The 22694-nt window shown below is 37.6% G+C and overlaps 2 protein-coding genes across 2 annotated transcripts; both read left to right on the top strand.

Annotated features, from left to right (window-relative positions):
- The first annotated feature begins 1721 nt into the window (after window positions 1-1721).
- On the top strand, window positions 1722-6748 carry LOC132450924 (toll-like receptor 13). Its single transcript, XM_060043118.1, has one exon. The coding sequence runs from the start codon at window positions 3098-3100 to the stop codon at window positions 5294-5296; it is 2199 nt and encodes a 732-aa protein (XP_059899101.1). The 5' UTR covers window positions 1722-3097; the 3' UTR covers window positions 5297-6748.
- Window positions 5038-9366, top strand: LOC132450926 (toll-like receptor 13). Its single transcript, XM_060043120.1, has 3 exons — window positions 5038-5603; window positions 6909-7026; window positions 8352-9366. Exons 1-3 carry the CDS (start codon window positions 5366-5368, stop codon window positions 8611-8613), a joined length of 618 nt encoding a protein of 205 aa, XP_059899103.1. The 5' UTR covers window positions 5038-5365; the 3' UTR covers window positions 8614-9366.
- The last annotated feature ends 13328 nt before the right edge of the window (window positions 9367-22694 follow it).

Here is a 22694-nt window from a genome sequence, read left to right as displayed (position 1 = left end):
ACTCTGTCAGCCTTTGAACCTCCTCTCTGTAAGCGGCCTCATCACCTTTGGTGATCAGTCCCACCACAGTTGTGTCATCTGCAAATTTCACTATGGTGTTGGTAGTGTGAGATGAAGCACAGTCATGTGTGTACAAAGAGTAGAGTAAAGAGCTCAGTACACAACCCTGTGGGGCCCCTGTGCTGAGTGTCAGAGTGGGCGAAAGGTGCGGGCCCATTCTGACCGCCTGTGGCCTGTTTGTCATGAAGTCCTTAATCCAAAGGCAGAGGTTGAGTGGTATACTCAGGTAGGACATCTTGGAGAACAGTCTGCTGGAGACGATGGTATTAAACGCAGAGCTGTACTCCATAAACAGCAGCCGTGCATAGGTCCCCTGCAGCTCCAGGTGGCGCAGAACGGAGTGGAGGGTCGTGGAGATTGCATCGTCTGTTGACCTGTTGGCCCGATATGCAAATTGATGAGGATCCAGAGTGGGTAGTAGTGCAGCTTTGATGTGTTGTAGAACCAGTCTTTCAAAACACTTCATGATTTCAGGTGTCAGTGCCACAGGCCTGAGTAGTCATTGAAAGATGTTATTGAAGTCTGTTTGGGAACTGGAACTATGGTGGATGTCTTCAGGCAGGCGGGGACAGTGCACTGTGATAGAGAGAGATTGAAGATATTTGTGAATACTTCACCTAACTCTGCAGCACAGTCTCTGAAGACCCGTCCTGGGACCCCATCTGGGCCGGTTGCCTTCCGTGTGTTGATCCTGCGGAGAGTGCGGATGACGTCAGCAGGCTGAAGGACGAGGGTCTGGCTGTTGGTGTCTGGAGCCGGACTGGTGGTTGTCATTCCCTCCACCTCAAAGCGGGCGAAGAACCGGTTCAGCTGCTCCGCCTCCATGGCAAAGGAGATGACACAGCCGCCAAATGACACAGCCGTCTTGACAACCACAACACACACTGGGAGTGAGGCCCCACGAAATGATCGCAAATGACACAGCCGTCTTGACAACCACAACACACACTGGGAGTGAGGCCCCACGAAATGATTGCAAATGACTCACATGAAACCCACTACTCATTTTAGGATGACATACACAGAAGGGCGCACCCACCGGTGCTAATGAGTGTCGCAGACTAGACGGAGCCGTTCCATTAAGACACAACTACCACATTCACCCATATATGTATTTCACACGCACCTCACATTTATGTATGTTGCCTACTTAGACCCAGCCTAACACCCAGTTGAATCCTGCATGATGTGGGCCATTGACATGGGGCGATTATCGAACCCGTGGATATTCCCATACAAGGCCAGTTTTTATGTTATGTTTAACATTAATGAATAAAATGTCTAACAAAACAACAAATTAGAACAAACATATTAAGCTTCAAGGATGATGACGTTATTGTGTTGAATCCTGGTTGCATATAGACAGTGTCATTTATGGTATTTTTTTTAAGAAAAATAAAGATGGTGTTTAGTTCCCTTCAGATAGTTCCCCTTTCCTAACTTCCTTTGACTACTTCCTTTTGTGTCATCATTTATATATAACCCAATAGACCACACACGAAAGACCATTTTCAACCAGCTTTTATCAATAACACATTACTTTGATTCGCCGGACACATCAGGAAACAGACCAGATCGAGGAACATTTGCTTTTGTGGATTTGGATATATTATTTTTTGATAATAGAAATATGTACAGTAAGTATTTAACTTAATTGAACCCACTTCTTTCACTACAATACAGCTAAAACTCAAGTTGATTATCTTTCAGCAAAAAGGAATGTAACATGACCATTTCAAGCATGTGTTTATTTTTGCCTTTGGTTAGTTTGTGATGAAAATTGTCATCATTATAAGTAACCTTTGGAGAGGAGAGATCAAACAAGTTAACGATCATATAGGGGCTTTTTTTTTTTTTTTTTTAACCAGTTAACGATTTTTTCTGAAATGAAATGAAAATCATAGAATATAGAATTTAGTCGTTCCCTATAAGCTTGGTTGTGCAACACGTCATGTTTTGGAATTGTGGCAACATTAATTGTATGCTTGGATTGTTCTCTGCCTCATCTGAAAGTCCCTTTGGATAAATAAGGCCAACTAACTGCCTGAATAAATATATCTAGTAGGCATGCTAGCTGACTAAATATATGTGTAGAAGGTAAGGAAGACCTTAACTGATGCTTTCTCGATGTCCTATGATGTGGTTGAGTGCTCTGGTTCATGATAATCTCTGTATGCAAAGCAGCGAGCTGAATCAATAGGATACAAGGAATCATTACTCAGAGAAATCATACGTTTATTGAGATGCCTTCAGCATATATACACTTTGTTCAAGGGGAGACCAAGACCCGGACGTCAAAAGTCTAAATCTACCTGTTATTTTCAGGGCTAACAGATAAAAGTGAAGCAAAACAGAGATGTACTCAGAAAAGTGGCACAAAAGTGTTAATAGTGAGAATGATACTTGTCGGTGTGTCGGTTACAGAAGTAGAGAATGTTCTACTCGGAAAGATTACTCAATATAAATAATAACTGGGAGTACTAGTTGACTAATATAAATGTATAGCAGATCTGCTAGCTGACTAAAAATAAGTGTCAGCAACCCTACCAGAGCAACAGATACATCACCTCCTCATGTTAAAATTGGTTTAAGGGCAGCACTGCTTAGCCTGAAAAAAAAAGGTTTTCCTTTGCTTTTGTGTATATATTTTTTGTTATGGTGTAAAAAAATTGTTATGAGGACAATGGCTATGACTCAAATTCATTATATTCCTACAAAAGATGAATTACACGTGATTATATTTAAGGATGTTGAGGATGCTTACATCATGTAGGCCTATGGGTTTGAGATACATCTCAAACCCATAGCAAGAGGATGCTATGCTTCCATTCCAGTATTTTGACAGCAGATTGTAATGAGCGCCGTCTGTGTATCTTTGTGTGTCAGTTTGACAGTCTTTTAGGATTTGCGGTTTTCACCTGAGGAATTCCTCGGACTGAAAGAAATGAATGAACAAAACCAAAGATCCACCTGGTAGGACTGGAGATCCATTGTATTGGAAATTACCAACATCAACAAAAACTCTTCGTGTGCTGGAATGAAAACGAAAATTGCGATGCCGTTTAGGGGAATTTGTTTTTGTTCATTTGGAATATTATATTTATTTTTGAACAATTTGATTTTCCCCACTGCTAGTTACACGCTGAAGGACTGCATGGTCACACAGAACTCACAGGCCATCTGTCGGAATGCCAGTATGAAAGTATTTCCAAAGTACATTCCAGCAAGAGTCACAAGTATAGACCTTTCTGGAAACAACATGTCTACACTAAATAAAACAGATTTGGAAAATGTACCAAATCTGATGCGCTTGGACATGACAAGCAACAGGATCTCCAAGATTGAATCTGCCACTTTTGTGGTTCAAATCTCTCTAAAGGTGTTAATTTTAAACAACAATAGCCTTTGTAATCTACAGGAGGGTATGTTTGATGGATTAGTCAATCTCATAGAATTGTATCTGGCTTCCAATCAGATCCAATCAGTAGCACCGGCCTCTTTCAAGACTCTGAGCAAGCTTAAGATTTTGGACCTAGGCCATAACAAAATGTGCCACTTAACAAACTTCTTCTTACAACATACACCACATTTACAAAACCTGTACATTCCAGCAAACAAAATGTCCACTTTTAATTCATGGGAGCTGTCAAATAAGTCTACAGAACTTGTTATCCTTGATTTGTCTCAGAATGAGCTCATGTATTTTAGGCTCACTGCAGGTATCTTTCCCAAACTCAAAACGTTGTACCTTGAGGATGGTATAAAGAATGGCATCGTTTGGGAGGTGAATGACACATCGTACCTTAGCAGTGTGGTTAGACTCGATATCAGTGGGGTTCGCAACTCGATTCATGGACTGCAGGAAGTGCTGGAGTCATTTAACTCCTCCTCCTCACTGAGGTATCTGCAGTTAAACCATATAAATAACAACCTGCAAGTTCTCATCAATGTTTCCTGCAAAATCCCAAAGCTGAGCTCTTTTGAAATCCGAAATAATGGCATCAAATTGATTACATCAGACATGCTGCACTTGTGTACTTATCTGAAAATATTAGACTTGGGGATGAATGAGATAACTACGATCTCTGAGAATTCGTTTCAATCTCTTAGGCAGCTGAACACTTTAATCATAGAGTCTAACTGTCTCACATCGGTCCCCAATGCTGTAAGGAAAAGTAAAATCTCAAAACTGGATCTCAGCTGCAATAACATCAATGTTCTTGGCTGTGATGATTTTGCCAATATGATCCATCTCAGGGTTCTCTATCTACACAATAATCCTCTCTTGGCACTCAATGATTGTGTTTTCAAAGATTTGGTCAATTTAAATAAATTAATGTTGCAAAACAGCAGCATTCATCATTTAAACGGCACCTTCAAGAAAAACACGCCAAATCTTAAAACTCTTTCTTTGTTGAACAATAAACTCACTGTTCTAGATCATGGAGAATTTAAATCTCTTAGTTCCCTCCAGACTTTGACATTAAAAGGGAATCAATTAGAACAACTTAATGATGGGACTTTTTTTGGACTGGCCAGTCTTAAAAATCTTAATCTTGAATCAAATAAAATAACTGAAATTACAAACGCTACTTTTGGTGATTTGAAAGCTTTAAAGACATTGAATTTGCAGAGCAATCAAATTAAATATGCATCGGTAGAGCCTATTCCGTTTCCACCATTTGCTGAGCTTTCACAGCTAGATACTTTGTTTATTTCAGCTCAAAGCAGACCTCATAAGTGGTCCAACTTCCCTCAAAACTTTCTGCAAGGCCTGACAAATCTGTCAATACTATACATGCAAAGTAACCATCTTAGATCCGTGCACCCACACACCTTCAACTATACTCCTAATTTGAATGTGCTTCATTTGTCTAAAAATTTTTTTTTTTTGACAGACATTCCCGACAATTTGTTTTCCCCAATTCAAAAACTAAAAAGTCTTTACATTTCAATGACAAACCTGAGGTCTCTAGATTTTCTGCTCCATTCTAACCTCACAGAGCTGGAAGTGTTGCAGGTGGGGTATAATATCTTTTCTGTGATTAGAGAGCCAGTGATGCTGTCTCTGCCAGCACTTACTGACCTGGATATGCAGGGTAATAGCTTCACCTGTAACTGTGACAATGCGTGGTTCCTCCAATGGGTAAACACCAACAAGCAAACACAAGTGTTTAATGCATACAACTTTGAATGCAGCTATCCTCCAAACCTTAAAGGTAGAAAACTGTTGTAGATTGACGTCCGTTCTTGTACAGTAGACACAGACTTCATCTGTTATATTTCCACGGCATGCGCGGTCATCATGACCCTAGCAGTCTCCTTCACTCACCATTTCCTGCAATGGCATCTGGTCTACGCGTACTACCTCATGCTGGCGTTCCTCTACAACTCAAAGAACAAGGACAAGCGTGCTCATCAATACGACGCCTTCGTCTCCTACAACACAAAGGACGAGGGCTGGGTGCTGGGGGAGCTGCTGCCCAAGCTGGAGGACGAGCAGGGCTGGAGACTGTGTCTGCACCACCGAGACTTCCAGCCAGGTGAGGAGCCCTACCCTGAACATCCTCTGCACCTCCATTAGCATACAAGCTAGCCTACACTTTTTCATACATCGTACTTGCCAGTGGATAGGACATGGTAGGAGATTTTTTAGAGATTTAATGTATTTGAACCAGGGGCGTAGGAATGAGTTTAACAACGGGGGGGACGACACATATCGGAAACCAGACAGATCTGTTAATGGTTTGAACAGAAATAGGTCATAAATTAACTACACTGCAAAATATTAAAAAATATATTTCATTTTATTAAAAGTAAACATTTGTAAATGTAAAGGAAAACACATATTGAATGGCAGTACTGAACTGATTAATATCAAATAAATTCTTTAATTACATGTCCTATCATCCAATTTTGTAGAATAAGAAGCTGTTACAAGATGCCTTGTTGCGCTTTTAAAATAAAATAAAATATTTTCTTCTTAACTCAATGTTAATGCAAGAACATGCCAAAGAGTTTCGTATTAAGACTATAAAATCTGTCAAAGAAATACTTATAATATCAAATAAATGGAAACGGCTGTTTAACACAACAGTTTATGTTGCGTTTGAGACCATGGAATGGCGTCATACAGAGGGGACTGCATGAGGAGCACAACTGACAAGCTAAAACGTAGAGGAAGGGCCACACAAATTAAACAGACAGGAAAACTCTCAGAGATGCAAAATCACTTAAAACTCCCTCATAACATGAATGCAATCTGGTTTTATTATATAACTTATACTACTTACATAAACTAATATTGTATCATTTTAAATCAGTATTGTTGGCCTAAGAAGTAAAGTGTGAAACAGAGCAGATGTATGTCTGCATTAGCAAGTAAGCTAATGGATAGCTCAAAGCTGGCTAGCGTTGACTGACTCACTAATCTCACTACTACGACTTTTTATTCATATTGTAAGTCTGATGACGAAAAAGCTCAGAACGGTGCGTTTCCCTTACTTTTCGATTAATTTGTTTCATCCAATCATGTTTCTTGAGGTGGGGATCTGTAGGCTAGTATCTGACCAACACAAACACGGTAGAACATCATAACCATGACGTAAGAGGAAGCATGGCGTAACTCACCCATCACAGTTGTTGGTTTCTGGCCCAGGCTCTGTGCCATCTCACCCAAGAAGCTCTGCTATAACAGTCAGATGGCTGGACCTGAGATGACTGACTAGCCAAATGTTCTTAGGCAACTAAGATCAGTTTGGCTAGTGAGAGAGTGGACCAAGAGAAAGTACAGAGAAGGGTACTTCAAATATTTTTTGAACGTATTTTCACTGACCGATGCTTTTCAGGCAAACCCATCATGGAAAACATTACAGACGCCATCTATGGCAGCCGGAAGACCATCTGTGTGGTCAGTCGCGATTACCTCGAGAGTGAATGGTGCTCCAGAGAGATCCAGGTTGCCAGGTAAGATCCCAGAGTTTACATGCATCTCCAGAATATGGTTGTTCATTAAATCAGGTTCACATGTGTACATGTGTCATATTGTACGACCCTCATACATCTTCCCTCAAACTGTAAAGTGCATCGGACCAAAGCCTAAATTACAAATTTGTGTCGACACATCCTGCAGATGAGCTACAATGCTCGGACCACTGAGCCAGAAGTTCAGCCGGCAAACCCAGTTGGTTTATATAGCCTTCTTAATTAAAAGCTGCTATAGTTAAGAATCAAGAGCTTTTATTTGGGTGGAAGTATTTATGAATGCGCAGCTATTAGGATCCACCACACCAGCCTCTGCATGGCTCAATTTAGATTTTAGGCCACTCCCGGCCCTTATTTCTGACCAATCAGGGTATCTCTGCCCTGACTGACCTAAAACGTAGGGTGAAAGGGAGTAGAATCTTGCTTCAAAATGTTTCTTCCTTTCTCTCTCTGTCTCTGTCTCTGTCTCTGTCTCTGTCTCTCTCTCTCTCTTCCTCTCTCTCTCTCTCTCTCTCTCTCTCTCTCTACTCTCAAATCATATTTACACCACCTGTAAGGCCTCAGTAATGAGGTTAACCCATAGGGAATCAGTCACTCTATAAGACAAGCAGTCCGGTTCAACAGTGGAAACATGCCCCCTGCTACAGCACCCACCTCAATTAAATCGAAGACATAAGGCCAGTCAGGGTCCAGGGAACATGTATTGCTAAGACATTGAGAATGTTAAGGGTGTTATGTTAACCATAATCATGTGGGCAACTGGGCCTGATTAAATATTTTAAAGGGAAAAGATTGTATGGCAATAATACAGTGCATAAGGATCGGACAAGTGACAAAAAACAATAATGCTGTAACTTATTTTCTTGCAATGTGTCTCAGTGACTGCCCATGGTGCATGAGGTGTCTTTGGAAAGAATCCTGCATTTACCCTGTTTGAGCAGGTCAAAAAAAGAACCACACTTTAGGGGGCTGAACGTTTAAAACACCACATCACCACCTGGTTATTTTCTCATAACTGACTTGCTGATCAATGATTGTCTACATCAATCCGTGGACAATGTAGCAAGTTGAAAATGTGTCAAAAAACATAATCAAGTAAAGCACTTGAGTACAATCAGAAAGTATTTCTACTCAAGGACCAATTCAACCCTGTAGATAGGTATGGTTTGTGTGCTGCTGGATGGGGCTGGGTGCCCAGGGGTACAATGATGTCTTCATATGGGCATGAGCCCAGGCCGACCTTCCCCTAAAGTTTAAAGAGCTCACAAATAATTTAGAAAACAACTCTCCCTGTTCGACTTCCCCAGTTTCCGTCTGTTTGACGAGCAGAAGGACGTGCTGATCCTGGTGTTCCTGGAGGACATTCCCATGCAGCAGCTTTCTCCGTACTACCGCATGAGGAGGCTCCTGAAGAGACAAACCTACCTGAGCTGGTCCCGCGCAGACGCACACCCAAACCTGTTCTGGGAGAAGCTCCGGCAGGCCCTGGAGACCCAGGAGCACCCAATGGGGGAGCATATACTGCTCACAGTGGAGGACAGACCCCCTGGAGAGAGACCAGACCAGTAAAAGGCTAAGAAATGCTTGGGGCGGGGTGAGGGATTATACTACAGACACCCGAGGTCTGTCTCTATGGAGGGAAAGTGAAACTGTTCCACTTGACAGCTTTTTTGTTTTTGTGTATTGTAAAACCCCTTCTTAATCTAGTTAATGGGTACATTTGGTGTGGATTTGTATTTTTATTCATTGCGACATCGGTGTAAACATTGTCTAATGTTTTCCAATTTGTGCGGTTCGGCTACTGATTTCTACTTCTGATGAAATCTGGGGAGAACTGACCTGAGGTTTGTCTTCGACAATGAAGACTCCTTCAGGGTGGGAGTTCTGTTCTTTGCCAATAGCTGAGTTTATTAGCTCAAATGCTAACCAATCATTAGCATGCAAAGGTATGTAGGCCTATAACAAGAGTGAAGTTCCCTAAGTGTATGGAAAGGCCTGCATTTCAAGATATGTTCCAGATCAGGTGTGCAAAAAATGTCTGTGACACTTGTGTCTGTGTACCCAACAATGTTATTAGAATTTCTAAGCCTGACTTTGCCCATGCACATTGCTGTGTAGATAGCACCATTGATAAAAGTTTATAATAATCAAATATTTTGTATAAGAATCAAGTTTTATGATGGATAATTAATAACTAAAAGATCATTTTCAGTGTGAATTTTTTTTCATTTTCAATATTTATCCAATTTAAACGATGATTCTGAAACTGCTGTTTTCTTCAATATTAATTGTATTATAAATAAAATTCTTGCTCACAGAAGATATTTTTTTCTATATCACTGTTACACTGCACTATACTTTTACACCTTAATCATATTGATGTATCAAATGTCATGATTACACATGTATACAGTAGTGTATAGTAACGTAGCAGAAATACTTTGTTACTGTACGTTTTTTCGGGATTTGTACTGAGTATCTATATTTCTAGCAACTTCCCATTTTACTCAGCTACATTTCCTCAATAAAATGTATACTTTTACTTACATACATTTTTCCCTTTGCATCTTTGTTTTTTGCTACAAAATAAAAGCTGAAGCAATTAGAGATGTAATGACGTTGGGAACAGCAGGTTTGGCCATTCAATGTTGGTCCTAGCTAGATTGGTAATTTGACAAGTGCTCTCAACCACCACCAAATTCCATTTACGTTTCGATTTGACCAAATAACATTAGTATTAAGGGGCGGGAGATGGGCACCTGTCCAATAGTAATTAGGGTTTTTTTTCATGACGGTTTTTTTTTCAGGGTTTTTTTTCATGACGACCAATAAAAAACGACAGTGTTACCCCTTATGTTTTATTTGACAAAGACAACAGTGTTACCCCTTATGTTTTTTTCATGACGACCAATAAAAAACAACAGTGTTACCCCTTATGGTTTTTTTCATGACGACCAAAGTAAAACAACAGTGTTACCCCCTATGTTTTATTTGATAAATATAGACCCTTATGTTTATTTCATGACAGCCGATAAAAAACGACAGTTAACCCTCATGTTTTTTCCATGTTGACCAAAAAAAAACGACAGTGCCACCCGTGTCTACGTTTTTGCGGGGATCCAAAAATGAGCTGTTTAAAGAGTTAACCTCTGACCTTAACAATGCACCAACAAGACACCGGACATAGGCATCACGAAGGTTATACTTGACTTTATAATTCACATGAAATAGATATAAGAGTCTTCCAACAGTAGACATCAACCGGACTAGAACCCCGGTCTCCAGGGGGTTAGGCAGATTGCACTCCACTGCACCACTGAGGCGATGACATTACACAATAATCAATCATCAATAAAGAGGATATACATGACATTAAAATGTATGTGTGTATTTCTATTATTTTCCTTATGTTTTTTTTCATGACAACCAATAAAAAACGACAGTGTTACCCCTTATGTTTTATTTGACAAAGACAACAGTGTTACCCCTTATGGTTTTTTCACGACGACCAATAAAAAACAACAGTGTTACCCCTTATGTTTTTTTTCACGACGACCATTAAAAACAACAGTGTTACCCCTTATGTTTTTTTTTCATGACGACCAATAAAAAACCACAGTGTCACCCCTTATGTTTTTTTTCATGACGACCAATAAAAAACATCAGTGTTACCCCTTATGTTTTTTTTCATGACGACCTAAGTAAAACAACAGTGTTACCCCTTGTTTTTTTTCATGACGACCAATAAAAAACAACAGTGTTACTTATGTCCTTATGTTTTTTTTCATGACGACCAATAAAAACAACAGTGTTACTCCTTATGTTTTATTTGACAAAGACAACAGTGTTACCCCTTATGGTTTTTTTCATGACGACCAATAAAAAACAACAGTGTTACCCCTTATGGTTTTTTTCATGACGACCAATAAAAAACAATAGTGTTACCCCTTATGTTTTTTTTCATGATGACCAATAAAAACAACAGTGTTACCCCTTATGTTTTTTTTCATGACGACCAATAAAAAACGACAGTGTTACCCCTTATGTTTTTTTTCATGACGACCAATAAAAAACAACAGTGATACCCCTTATGTTTTTTTTCATGACGACCAATAAAAAACAACAGTGTTACCCCTTATGTTTTTTTTCATGACGACCAATAAAAAACCACAGTGTCACCCCTTATGTTTTTTTTCATGAAGACCAATAAAAAACATCAGTGTTACCCCTTATGTTTTTTTTCATGACGACCAAAGTAAAACAACAGTGTTACCCCTTATGTTTTTTTTCATGACGACCAATAAAAAACAACAGTGTTACCCCTTATGTTTTTTTTCATGACGACCAATAAAAAACAACAGTGTTACTTATGTCCTTATGTTTTTTTTCATGACGACCAATAAAAACAACAGTGTTACTCCTTATGTATTATTTGACAAAGACAACAGTGTTACCCCTTATGGTTTTTTTCATGACGACCAATAAAAAACAACAGTGTTACCCCTTATGGTTTTTTTCATGACGACCAGTGCCGCCGCTCCCATAACGCGCACTACGCGCTGCGCGTAGGGCCTCAAGTCCTGAGGGGGCCCCCAAAAAAAAAAAAATTCTTACTTGTATACTTCTGGTTTTAAGTTTGTATTTATGGATAAGTATTTAATTTAAAAGATTTTGGACATTCCAATACTTGTGTGTACTGTATGTATGTTTTGGCTGTTCTGTGAACTGTGTTTACAAAGTAGATTTAACTTTTGCGTTTTAATAAAATGTTAAACTGGCAGAAACCAATTCTTTTTTTCCGGGGGGGACCATAAAGGAGTTATGCTTAGGGCCCCAAAATAGCTAGCAGCGGCACTGTATGCACTGTATATACAGTAGATAAGATAAGAAAGCCCTTTATGAATCCTAAATAAATTCATGACGACCAATAAAAACAACAGTGTTACTCCTTATGTTTTATTTGACAAAGACAACAGTGTTACCCCTTATGGTTTTTTTCATGACGACCAATAAAAAACAACAGTGTTACCCCTTATCTTTTTTTTCATGACGACCAAAAAAAACGACAGTGTTACCCCTTGTGTTTTTTTTCATGACGACCAAAGTAAAACAACAGTGTTACTTATGTCCTTATGTTTTTTTTCATGACGACCAATAAAAACAACAGTGTTACTCCTTATGTTTTATTTGACAAAGACAACAGTGTTACCCCTTATGGTTTTTTTCATGACGACCAATAAAAAACAACAGTGTTACCCCTTATGGTTTTTTTCATGACGACCAATAAAAAACAATAGTGTTACCCCAAATGTTTTTTTTCATGATGACCAATAAAAACAACAGTGTTACCCCTTATGTTTTTTTTCATGACGACCAATAAAAAACGACAGTGTTACCCCTTATGTTTTTTTTCATGAAGACCAATAAAAACAACAGTGTTACTCCTTATGTTTTATTTGACAAAGACAACAGTGTTACCCCTTATGGTTTTTTTCATGACGACCAATAAAAAACGACAGTGTTACCCCTTATGTTTTTTTTCATGACGACCAATAAAAAACAACAGTGTTACCCATTATGTTTTTTTTCATGACGACCAATAAAAAACAACAGTGTTACCCCTTATGTTTTTTTTCATGACGACCAATAAAAAACGACAGTGTTACCCCTTATGTTTTTTTTCATGACGACCAATAAAAAACAACAGTGTTACCCATTATGTTTTTTTTCATGACGACCAATAAAAAACAACAGTGTTACCCCTTATGTTTTTTTTCATGACGACCAATAAAAAACGACAGTGTTACCCCTTATGTTTTTTTTCATGAAGACCAATAAAAACATCAGTGTTACCCCTTAGGTTTTTTTTCATGACGAACAATAAAAAACCACAGTGTTACCCCCCATGTTTTTTTTTCATGACGACCAATAAAAAACCACAGTGTTACCCCTTATGTTTTTTTTCATGACGACCAGTGCCGCCGCTCCCATAACGCGCACTACGCGCTGCGCGTAGAGCCGCAAGTCCTGAGGGGGCCCCCAAAAAAATAAATAAAAAAATAAAATAAAATTTTTACTTGTATACTTCTGGTTTTAAGTTTGTATTTATGGATAAGTATTTAATTTAAAAGATTAGGACATTCCAATACTTGTGTGTACTGTATGTATGTTTTGGCTGTTCTGTGAACTGTGTTTACAAAGTAGATTTAACTTTTGCGTTTTAATAAAATGTTAAACTGGCAGAAACCAATTCTTTTTTTCGGGGGGGGGGGGGGACCATAAAGGAGTTATGCTTAGGGCCCCAAAATAGCTAGCAGCGGCACTGTATATACAGTAGATAAGATAAGAAAGCCCTTTATGAATCCTAAATAAATTCATGACGACCAATAAAAACAACAGTGTTACTCCTTATGTTTTATTTGACAAAGACAACAGTGTTACCCCTTATGGTTTTTTTCATGACGACCAATAAAAAACAACAGTGTTACCCCTTATGGTTTTTTTCATGACGACCAGTGCCGCCGCTCCCATAACGCGCACTACGCGCTGCGCGTAGGGCCTCAAGTCCTGAGGGGGCCCCCAAAAAAAAAAAAATTCTTACTTGTATACTTCTGGTTTTAAGTTTGTATTTATGGATAAGTATTTAATTGAAAAGATTTTGGACATTCCAATACTTGTGTGTACTGTATGTATGTTTTGGCTGTTCTGTGAACTGTGTTTACAAAGTAGATTTAACTTTTGCGTTTTAATAAAATGTTAAACTGGCAGAAACCAATTCTTTTTTTCGGGGGGGGGACCATAAAGGAGTTATGCTAAGGGTCCCAAACTAGCTAGCAGCGGCACTGTATGCACTGTATATACAGTAGATAAGATAAGAAAGCCCTTTATGAATCCTAAATAAATTCATGACGACCAATAAAAACAACAGTGTTACTCCTTATGTTTTATTTGACAAAGACAACAGTGTTACCCCTTATGGTTTTTTTCATGACGACCAATAAAAAACAACAGTGTTACCCCTTATGGTTTTTTTCATGACGACCAATAAAAAACAACAGTGTTACCCCTTATCTTTTTTTTCATGACGACCAAAAAAAACGACAGTGTTACCCCTTGTGTTTTTTTTCATGACGACCAAAGTAAAACAACAGTGTTACTTATGTCCTTATGTTTTTTTTCATGACGACCAATAAAAACAACAGTGTTACTCCTTATGTTTTATTTGACAAAGACAACAGTGTTACCCCTTATGGTTTTTTTCATGACGACCAATAAAAAACAACAGTGTTACCCCTTATGGTTTTTTTCATGACGACCAATAAAAAACAATAGTGTTACCCCTTATGTTTTTTTTTCATGATAACCAATAAAAACAACAGTGTTACCCCTTATGTTTTTTTTCATGACGACCAATAAAAAACGACAGTGTTACCCCTTATGTTTTTTTTCATGAAGACCAATAAAAACAACAGTGTTACTCCTTATGTTTTATTTGACAAAGACAACAGTGTTACCCCTTATGGTTTTTTTCATGACGACCAATTAAAAACAACAGTGTTACCCCTTATGGTTTTTTTCACGATGACCAATAAAAAACAATAGTGTTACCCCCTATGTTTTTTTTCATGATGACCAATAAAAACAACAGTGTTACCCCTTATGTTTTTTTTCATGACGACCAATAAAAAACGACAGTGTTACCCCTTATGTTTTTTTTCATGACGACCAATAAAAAACAACAGTGTTACCCATTATGTTTTTTTTCATGACGACCAATAAAAAACAACAGTGTTACCCCTTATGTTTTTTTTCATGACGACCAATAAAAAACGACAGTGTTACCCCTTATGTTTTTTTTCATGAAGACCAATAAAAACATCAGTGTTACCCCTTAGGTTTTTTTTCATGACGAACAATAAAAAACCACAGTGTTACCCCCCATGTTTTTTTTTCATGACGACCAATAAAAAACCACAGTGTTACCCCTTATGTTTTTTTTCATGACGACCAGTGCCGCCGCTCCCATAACGCGCACTACGCGCTGCGCGTAGAGCCGCAAGTCCTGAGGGGGCCCCCAAAAAAATAAATAAAAAAATAAAATAAAATTTTTACTTGTATACTTCTGGTTTTAAGTTTGTATTTATGGATAAGTATTTAATTTAAAAGATTAGGACATTCCAATACTTGTGTGTACTGTATGTATGTTTTGGCTGTTCTGTGAACTGTGTTTACAAAGTAGATTTAACTTTTGCGTTTTAATAAAATGTTAAACTGGCAGAAACCAATTCTTTTTTTCGGGGGGGGGGGGGGGGACCATAAAGGAGTTATGCTTAGGGCCCCAAAATAGCTAGCAGCGGCACTGTATATACAGTAGATAAGATAAGAAAGCCCTTTATGAATCCTAAATAAATTCATGACGACCAATAAAAACAACAGTGTTACTCCTTATGTTTTATTTGACAAAGACAACAGTGTTACCCCTTATGGTTTTTTTCATGACGACCAATAAAAAACAACAGTGTTACCCCTTATGGTTTTTTTCATGACGACCAGTGCCGCCGCTCCCATAACGCGCACTACGCGCTGCGCGTAGGGCCTCAAGTCCTGAGGGGGCCCCCAAAAAAAAAAAAATTCTTACTTGTATACTTCTGGTTTTAAGTTTGTATTTATGGATAAGTATTTAATTGAAAAGATTTTGGACATTCCAATACTTGTGTGTACTGTATGTATGTTTTGGCTGTTCTGTGAACTGTGTTTACAAAGTAGATTTAACTTTTGCGTTTTAATAAAATGTTAAACTGGCAGAAACCAATTCTTTTTTTCGGGGGGGGGACCATAAAGGAGTTATGCTAAGGGTCCCAAACTAGCTAGCAGCGGCACTGTATGCACTGTATATACAGTAGATAAGATAAGAAAGCCCTTTATGAATCCTAAATAAATTCATGACGACCAATAAAAACAACAGTGTTACTCCTTATGTTTTATTTGACAAAGACAACAGTGTTACCCCTTATGGTTTTTTTCATGACGACCAATAAAAAACAACAGTGTTACCCCTTATGGTTTTTTTCATGACGACCAATAAAAAACAACAGTGTTACCCCTTATCTTTTTTTTCATGACGACCAAAAAAAACGACAGTGTTACCCCTTGTGTTTTTTTTCATGACGACCAAAGTAAAACAACAGTGTTACTTATGTCCTTATGTTTTTTTTCATGACGACCAATAAAAACAACAGTGTTACTCCTTATGTTTTATTTGACAAAGACAACAGTGTTACCCCTTATGGTTTTTTTCATGACGACCAATAAAAAACAACAGTGTTACCCCTTATGGTTTTTTTCATGACGACCAATAAAAAACAATAGTGTTACCCCTTATGTTTTTTTTTCATGATAACCAATAAAAACAACAGTGTTACCCCTTATGTTTTTTTTCATGACGACCAATAAAAAACGACAGTGTTACCCCTTATGTTTTTTTTCATGAAGACCAATAAAAACAACAGTGTTACTCCTTATGTTTTATTTGACAAAGACAACAGTGTTACCCCTTATGGTTTTTTTCATGACGACCAATTAAAAACAACAGTGTTACCCCTTATGGTTTTTTTCACGATGACCAATAAAAAACAATAGTGTTACCCCCTATGTTTTTTTTCATGATGACCAATAAAAACAACAGTGTTACCCCTTATGTTTTTTTTCATGACGACCAATAAAAAACGACAGTGTTACCCCTTATGTTTTTTTTCATGACGACCAATAAAAAACAACAGTGTTACCCATTATGTTTTTTTTCATGACGACCAATAAAAAACAACAGTGTTACCCCTTATGTTTTTTTTCATGACGACCAATAAAAAACGACAGTGTTACCCCTTATGTTTTTTTTCATGAAGACCAATAAAAACATCAGTGTTACCCCTTAGGTTTTTTTTCATGACGAACAATAAAAAACCACAGTGTTACCCCCCATGTTTTTTTTTCATGACGACCAATAAAAAACCACAGTGTTACCCCTTATGTTTTTTTTCATGACGACCAGTGCCGCCGCTCCCATAACGCGCACTACGCGCTGCGCGTAGGGCCTCAAGTCCTGAGGGGGCCCCCAAAAAAAAAATAAAAAAAAATAAATAAAAATTCTTACTTGTATACTTCTGGTTTTAAGTTTGTATTTATGGATAAGTATTTAATTTAAAAGATTTGGACATTCCAATACTTGTGTGTACTGTATGTATGTTTTGGCTGTTCTGTGAACTGTGTTTACAAAGTAGATTTAACTTTTGCGTTTTAATAAAATGTTAAACTGGCAGAAACCAATTTTTTTTTTCGGGGGGGGACCATAAAGGAATTATGCTAAGGGTCCCAAAATAGCTAGCAGCGGCACTGTATGCACTGTATATACAGTAGATAAGATAAGAAAGCCCTTTATGAATCCTAAATAAATTCATGACGACCAATAAAAACAACAGTGTCACTCCTTATGTTTTATTTGACAAAGACAACAGTGTTACCCCTTATGGTTTTTTTCATGACGACCAATAAAAAACAACAGTGTTACCCCTTATCTTTTTTTTCATGACGACCAAAAAAAACGACAGTGTTACCCCTTGTGTTTTTTTTTATGACGACCAAAGTAAAACAACAGTGTTACTTATGTCCTTATGTTTTTTTTCATGACGACCAATAAAAACAACAGTGTTACTCCTTATGTTTTATTTGACAAAGACAACAGTGTTACCCCTTATGGTTTTTTTCATGACGACCAATAAAAAACAACAGTGTTACCCCTTATGGTTTTTTTCATGACGACCAATAAAAAACAATAGTGTTACCCCTTATGTTTTTTTTCATGATGACCAATAAAAACAACAGTGTTACCCCTTATGTTTTTTTTCATGACGACCAATAAAAAACGACAGTGTTACCCCTTATGTTTTTTTTCATGAAGACCAATAAAAACAACAGTGTTACTCCTTATGTTTTATTTGACAAAGACAACAGTGTTACCCCTTATGGTTTTTTTCATGACGACCAATAAAAAACAACAGTGTTACCCCTTATGGTTTTTTTCACGACGACCAATAAAAAACAATAGTGTTGCCCCCTATGTTTTTTTTCATGATGACCAATAAAAACAACAGTGTTACCCCTTATGTTTTTTTTCATGACGACCAATAAAAAACGACAGTGTTACCCCTTATGTTTTTTTTCATGACGACCAATAAAAAACAACAGTGTTACCCATTATGTTTTTTTTCATGACGACCAATAAAAAACAACAGTGTTACCCCTTATGTTTTTTTTCATGACGACCAATAAAAAACGACAGTGTTACCCCTTATGTTTTTTTTCATGAAGAACAATAAAAACATCAGTGTTACCCCTTAGGTTTTTTTTCATGACGAACAATAAAAAACCACAGTGTTACCCCCCATGTTTTTTTTTCATGACGACCAATAAAAAACCACAGTGTTACCCCTTATGTTTTTTTTCATGACGACCAGTGCCGCCGCTCCCATAACGCGCACTACGCGCTGCGCGTAGGGCCTCAAGTCCTGAGGGGGCCCCCAAAAAAAAAAAAAAAAAAAAAAAAAAAAATTCTTACTTGTATACTTCTGGTTTTAAGTTTGTATTTATGGATAAGTATTTAATTTAAAAGATTTGGACATTCCAATACTTGTGTGTACTGTATGTATGTTTTGGCTGTTCTGTGAACTGTGTTTACAAAGTAGATTTAACTTTTGCGTTTTAATAAAATGTTAAACTGGCAGAAACCAATTTTTTTTTTCGGGGGGGGACCATAAAGGAGTTATGCTAAGGGTCCCAAAATAGCTAGCAGCGGCACTGTATGCACTGTATATACAGTAGATAAGATAAGAAAGCCCTTTATGAATCCTAAATAAATTCATGACGACCAATAAAAACAACAGTGTCACTCCTTATGTTTTATTTGACAAAGACAACAGTGTTACCCCTTATGGTTTTTTTCATGACGACCAATAAAAAACAACAGTGTTACCCCTTATCTTTTTTTTCATGACGACCAAAAAAAACGACAGTGTTACCCCTTGTGTTTTTTTTTATGACGACCAAAGTAAAACAACAGTGTTACTTATGTCCTTATGTTTTTTTTCATGACGACCAATAAAAACAACAGTGTTACTCCTTATGTTTTATTTGACAAAGACAACAGTGTTACCCCTTATGGTTTTTTTCATGACGACCAATAAAAAACAACAGTGTTACCCCTTATGGTTTTTTTCATGACGACCAATAAAAAACAATAGTGTTACCCCTTATGTTTTTTTTCATGATGACCAATAAAAACAACAGTGTTACCCCTTATGTTTTTTTTCATGACGACCAATAAAAAACGACAGTGTTACCCCTTATGTTTTTTTTCATGAAGACCAATAAAAACAACAGTGTTACTCCTTATGTTTTATTTGACAAAGACAACAGTGTTACCCCTTATGGTTTTTTTCATGACGACCAATAAAAAACAACAGTGTTACCCCTTATGGTTTTTTTCACGACGACCAATAAAAAACAATAGTGTTACCCCCTATGTTTTTTTTCATGATGACCAATAAAAACAACAGTGTTACCCCTTATGTTTTTTTTCATGACGACCAATAAAAAACGACAGTGTTACCCCTTATGTTTTTTTTCATGACGACCAATAAAAAACAACAGTGTTACCCATTATGTTTTTTTTCATGACGACCAATAAAAAACAACAGTGTTACCCCTTATGTTTTTTTTCATGACGACCAATAAAAAACGACAGTGTTACCCCTTATGTTTTTTTTCATGAAGAACAATAAAAACATCAGTGTTACCCCTTAGGTTTTTTTTCATGACGAACAATAAAAAACCACAGTGTTACCCCCCATGTTTTTTTTTCATGACGACCAATAAAAAACCACAGTGTTACCCCTTATGTTTTTTTTCATGACGACCAGTGCCGCCGCTCCCATAACGCGCACTACGCGCTGCGCGTAGGGCCTCAAGTCCTGAGGGGGCCCCCAAAAAAATAAATAAAAAAAAATAAAAAAAATTCTTACTTGTATACTTCTGGTTTTAAGTTTGTATTTATGGATAAGTATTTAATTTAAAAGATTTGGACATTCCAATACTTGTGTGTACTGTATGTATGTTTTGGCTGTTCTGTGAACTGTGTTTACAAAGTAGATTTAACTTTTGCGTTTTAATAAAATGTTAAACTGGCAGAAACCAATTCTTTTTTTCGGGGGGGGACGGGACCATAAAGGAGTTATGCTTAGGGCCCCAAAATAGCTAGCAGCGGCACTGTATATACAGTAGATAAGATAAGAAAGCCCTTTATGAATCCTAAATAAATTCATGACGACCAATAAAAACAACAGTGTTACTCCTTATGTTTTATTTGACAAAGACAACAGTGTTACCCCTTATGGTTTTTTTCATGACGACCAATAAAAAACAACAGTGTTACCCCTTATGGTTTTTTTCATGACGACCAATAAAAAACAACAGTGTTACCCCTTATCTTTTTTTTCATGACGACCAAAAAAAACGACAGTGTTACCCCTTGTGTTTTTTTTCATGACGACCAAAGTAAAACAACAGTGTTACCCCCTATGTTTTATTTGATAAATATAGACCCTTATGTTTATTTCATGAAAGCCGATAAAAAACGACAGTTACCCCTCATGTTTTTTCCATGTTGACCAAAAAAAAACGACAGTGCCACCCCTGTCTACGTTTTTGCGGGGATCCAATAATGAGCTGTTTAAAGTGTTAACCTCCGACCTTAACAATGCACCAACAAGACACCGGACATAGGCATCACGAAGGTTATACTTGACTTTATAATTCACATGAAATAGATATAAGAGTCTTCCAACAGAAGACATCAACCGGACTTGAACCCCGGTCTCCAGGGGCTTAGGCAGAGTGCACTCCACTGCACCACTGAGGCGATGACCGTACACCATAATCAATCATCAATAAAGAGGATATACATGACATTAAAATGTATGTGTGTATTTCTATTATTTTCCTTATGTTTTTTTTCATGACGACCAATAAAAAACGACAGTGTTACCCCTTATGTTTTATTTGACAAAGACAACAGTGTTACCCCTTATGTTTTTTTCATGAGGACCAATAAAAAACAACAGTGTTACCCCTTATGTTTTTTTTCATGACGACCAATAAAAAACCACAGTGTTACCCCTTATGTTTTTTTTCATGACGACCAATAAAAACAACAGTGTTACCCCTTATGTTTTTTTTCATGACGACCAATAAAAACAACAGTGTTACCCCTTATGTTTTTTTTCATGACGACCAATAAAAAACAACAGTGTTACCCCTTATGTTTTTTTTCATGAAGACCAATAAAAACAACAGTGTTACCCCTTATGTTTTTTTTCATGACGACCAATTAAAAACGACAGTGTTACTCCTTATGTTTTTTTTCATGTCGACCAATAAAAAAACACAGTGTTACCCCTTATGTTTTTTTCATGACGACCAATAAAAGCAACAGTGTTACCCCTCGTGTTTTTTTTCATGACGACCAGGGGCGGAGTGGGGCACTAATAGCCACCGGGAGAATCCTCCCCGGTCCGGCCCCACCCCCCTGCAACACCGTTTATTTATATATTTTTTCAGTAATAAAAAAAAAATTAGGTAAAAATGAATGATATAATTATAATTAAGAAATTAAAAATGGGTAAAATAGGTCACAGTTCTGCTCTGTGCGGAAGAGGCGCTCCGAGAATTGGCGCACTTCCTTACAAGACCAGTAACCATAGCAACGCCGGTAAACAAAAGCACTCCGGATGGCCGTATGCTCCCCGCACTACAGCCATCCGAAGGCGCAGAGCTTTTGGCCGTGATATTATCTATAAAATTATATTATACTATTATATAATATAGAACGTTATAAGACGCTGTCACCTAGTGTGAGAGGAGAGTTGACGGAGTGACCTAGTTTCAAAGTTTATACCATTTATGCTCGGTAATACCGGTGTAACGTGTTGACACGACTAGACGACAACTACTACATGTTCCAAATCTGTTAACGTATTCTCCATCCATTAAAAGAGAAAAATCAGTTAAGTCATTATTTCGTCTGTAATATACCAGCCAGCACATACACATTTGACTAGCAGCTTGTGCTAGCTCCCGCCTAGCAATAACGTCAATGGTGGAGCTCTGGCTAATTCACCTGCACAACTCTTTAATGCCTGATTTCAGCACTTAGATGCATCCCCCTCCAGCATCCGCTTCTTCTTTATTCTGGCCTTTTCAGCCCCTCCTTTCTCTTTTCTCTTCTTGCCTTCCATGAGTGCCACAACAAGCAAAAGCAAGCAACCACGAACTTGCTCGCCTTCTCTGTCTGACGCGTCTTTAGGGCTATCCCCCTACATTTCCGAAAATGGACTTGACCTGCAAGCTGTTTATTGGATAAACGCATTTCCCAATCCCAGGAGTCTTTGCTCCATTACGTCAATTCAAGAACAAACATATTAAAGTAAACTGTAGTTCGTATTATTTATTCATGGCCATGAAAGTTCTGTAACGCCTGAATAATGAAGAATTAAATGAAGTAAAAAAAAATAATATAAAAAAAAAACCCTGAATGAGACATA

Source organism: Gadus macrocephalus, chromosome 22 (assembly GCF_031168955.1).
Source record: "Gadus macrocephalus chromosome 22, ASM3116895v1".
In the NCBI taxonomy this organism is placed as follows: domain Eukaryota; kingdom Metazoa; phylum Chordata; class Actinopteri; order Gadiformes; family Gadidae; genus Gadus; species Gadus macrocephalus.
This window is presented reverse-complemented; position numbering and strand designations above follow the sequence as displayed.

What these genes read in the sequence shown, in the direction of transcription:
- LOC132450926 (XM_060043120.1), top strand. Translation starts at nt 5,366, where the DNA reads ATGACCCTAGCAGTCTCCTTCACTCACCATTTCCTGCAATGGCATCTG. An exon ending in CCACCGAGACTTCCAGCCAG is followed by an intron (nt 5,604 to 6,908) that starts GTGAGGAGCCCT and finishes GATGCTTTTCAG; the next exon opens with GCAAACCCATCATGGAAAAC. An exon ending in AGAGAGATCCAGGTTGCCAG is followed by an intron (nt 7,027 to 8,351) that starts GTAAGATCCCAG and finishes CGACTTCCCCAG; the next exon opens with TTTCCGTCTGTTTGACGAGC.
- LOC132450924 (XM_060043118.1), top strand. Translation starts at nt 3,098, where the DNA reads ATGAAAACGAAAATTGCGATGCCGTTTAGGGGAATTTGTTTTTGTTCA.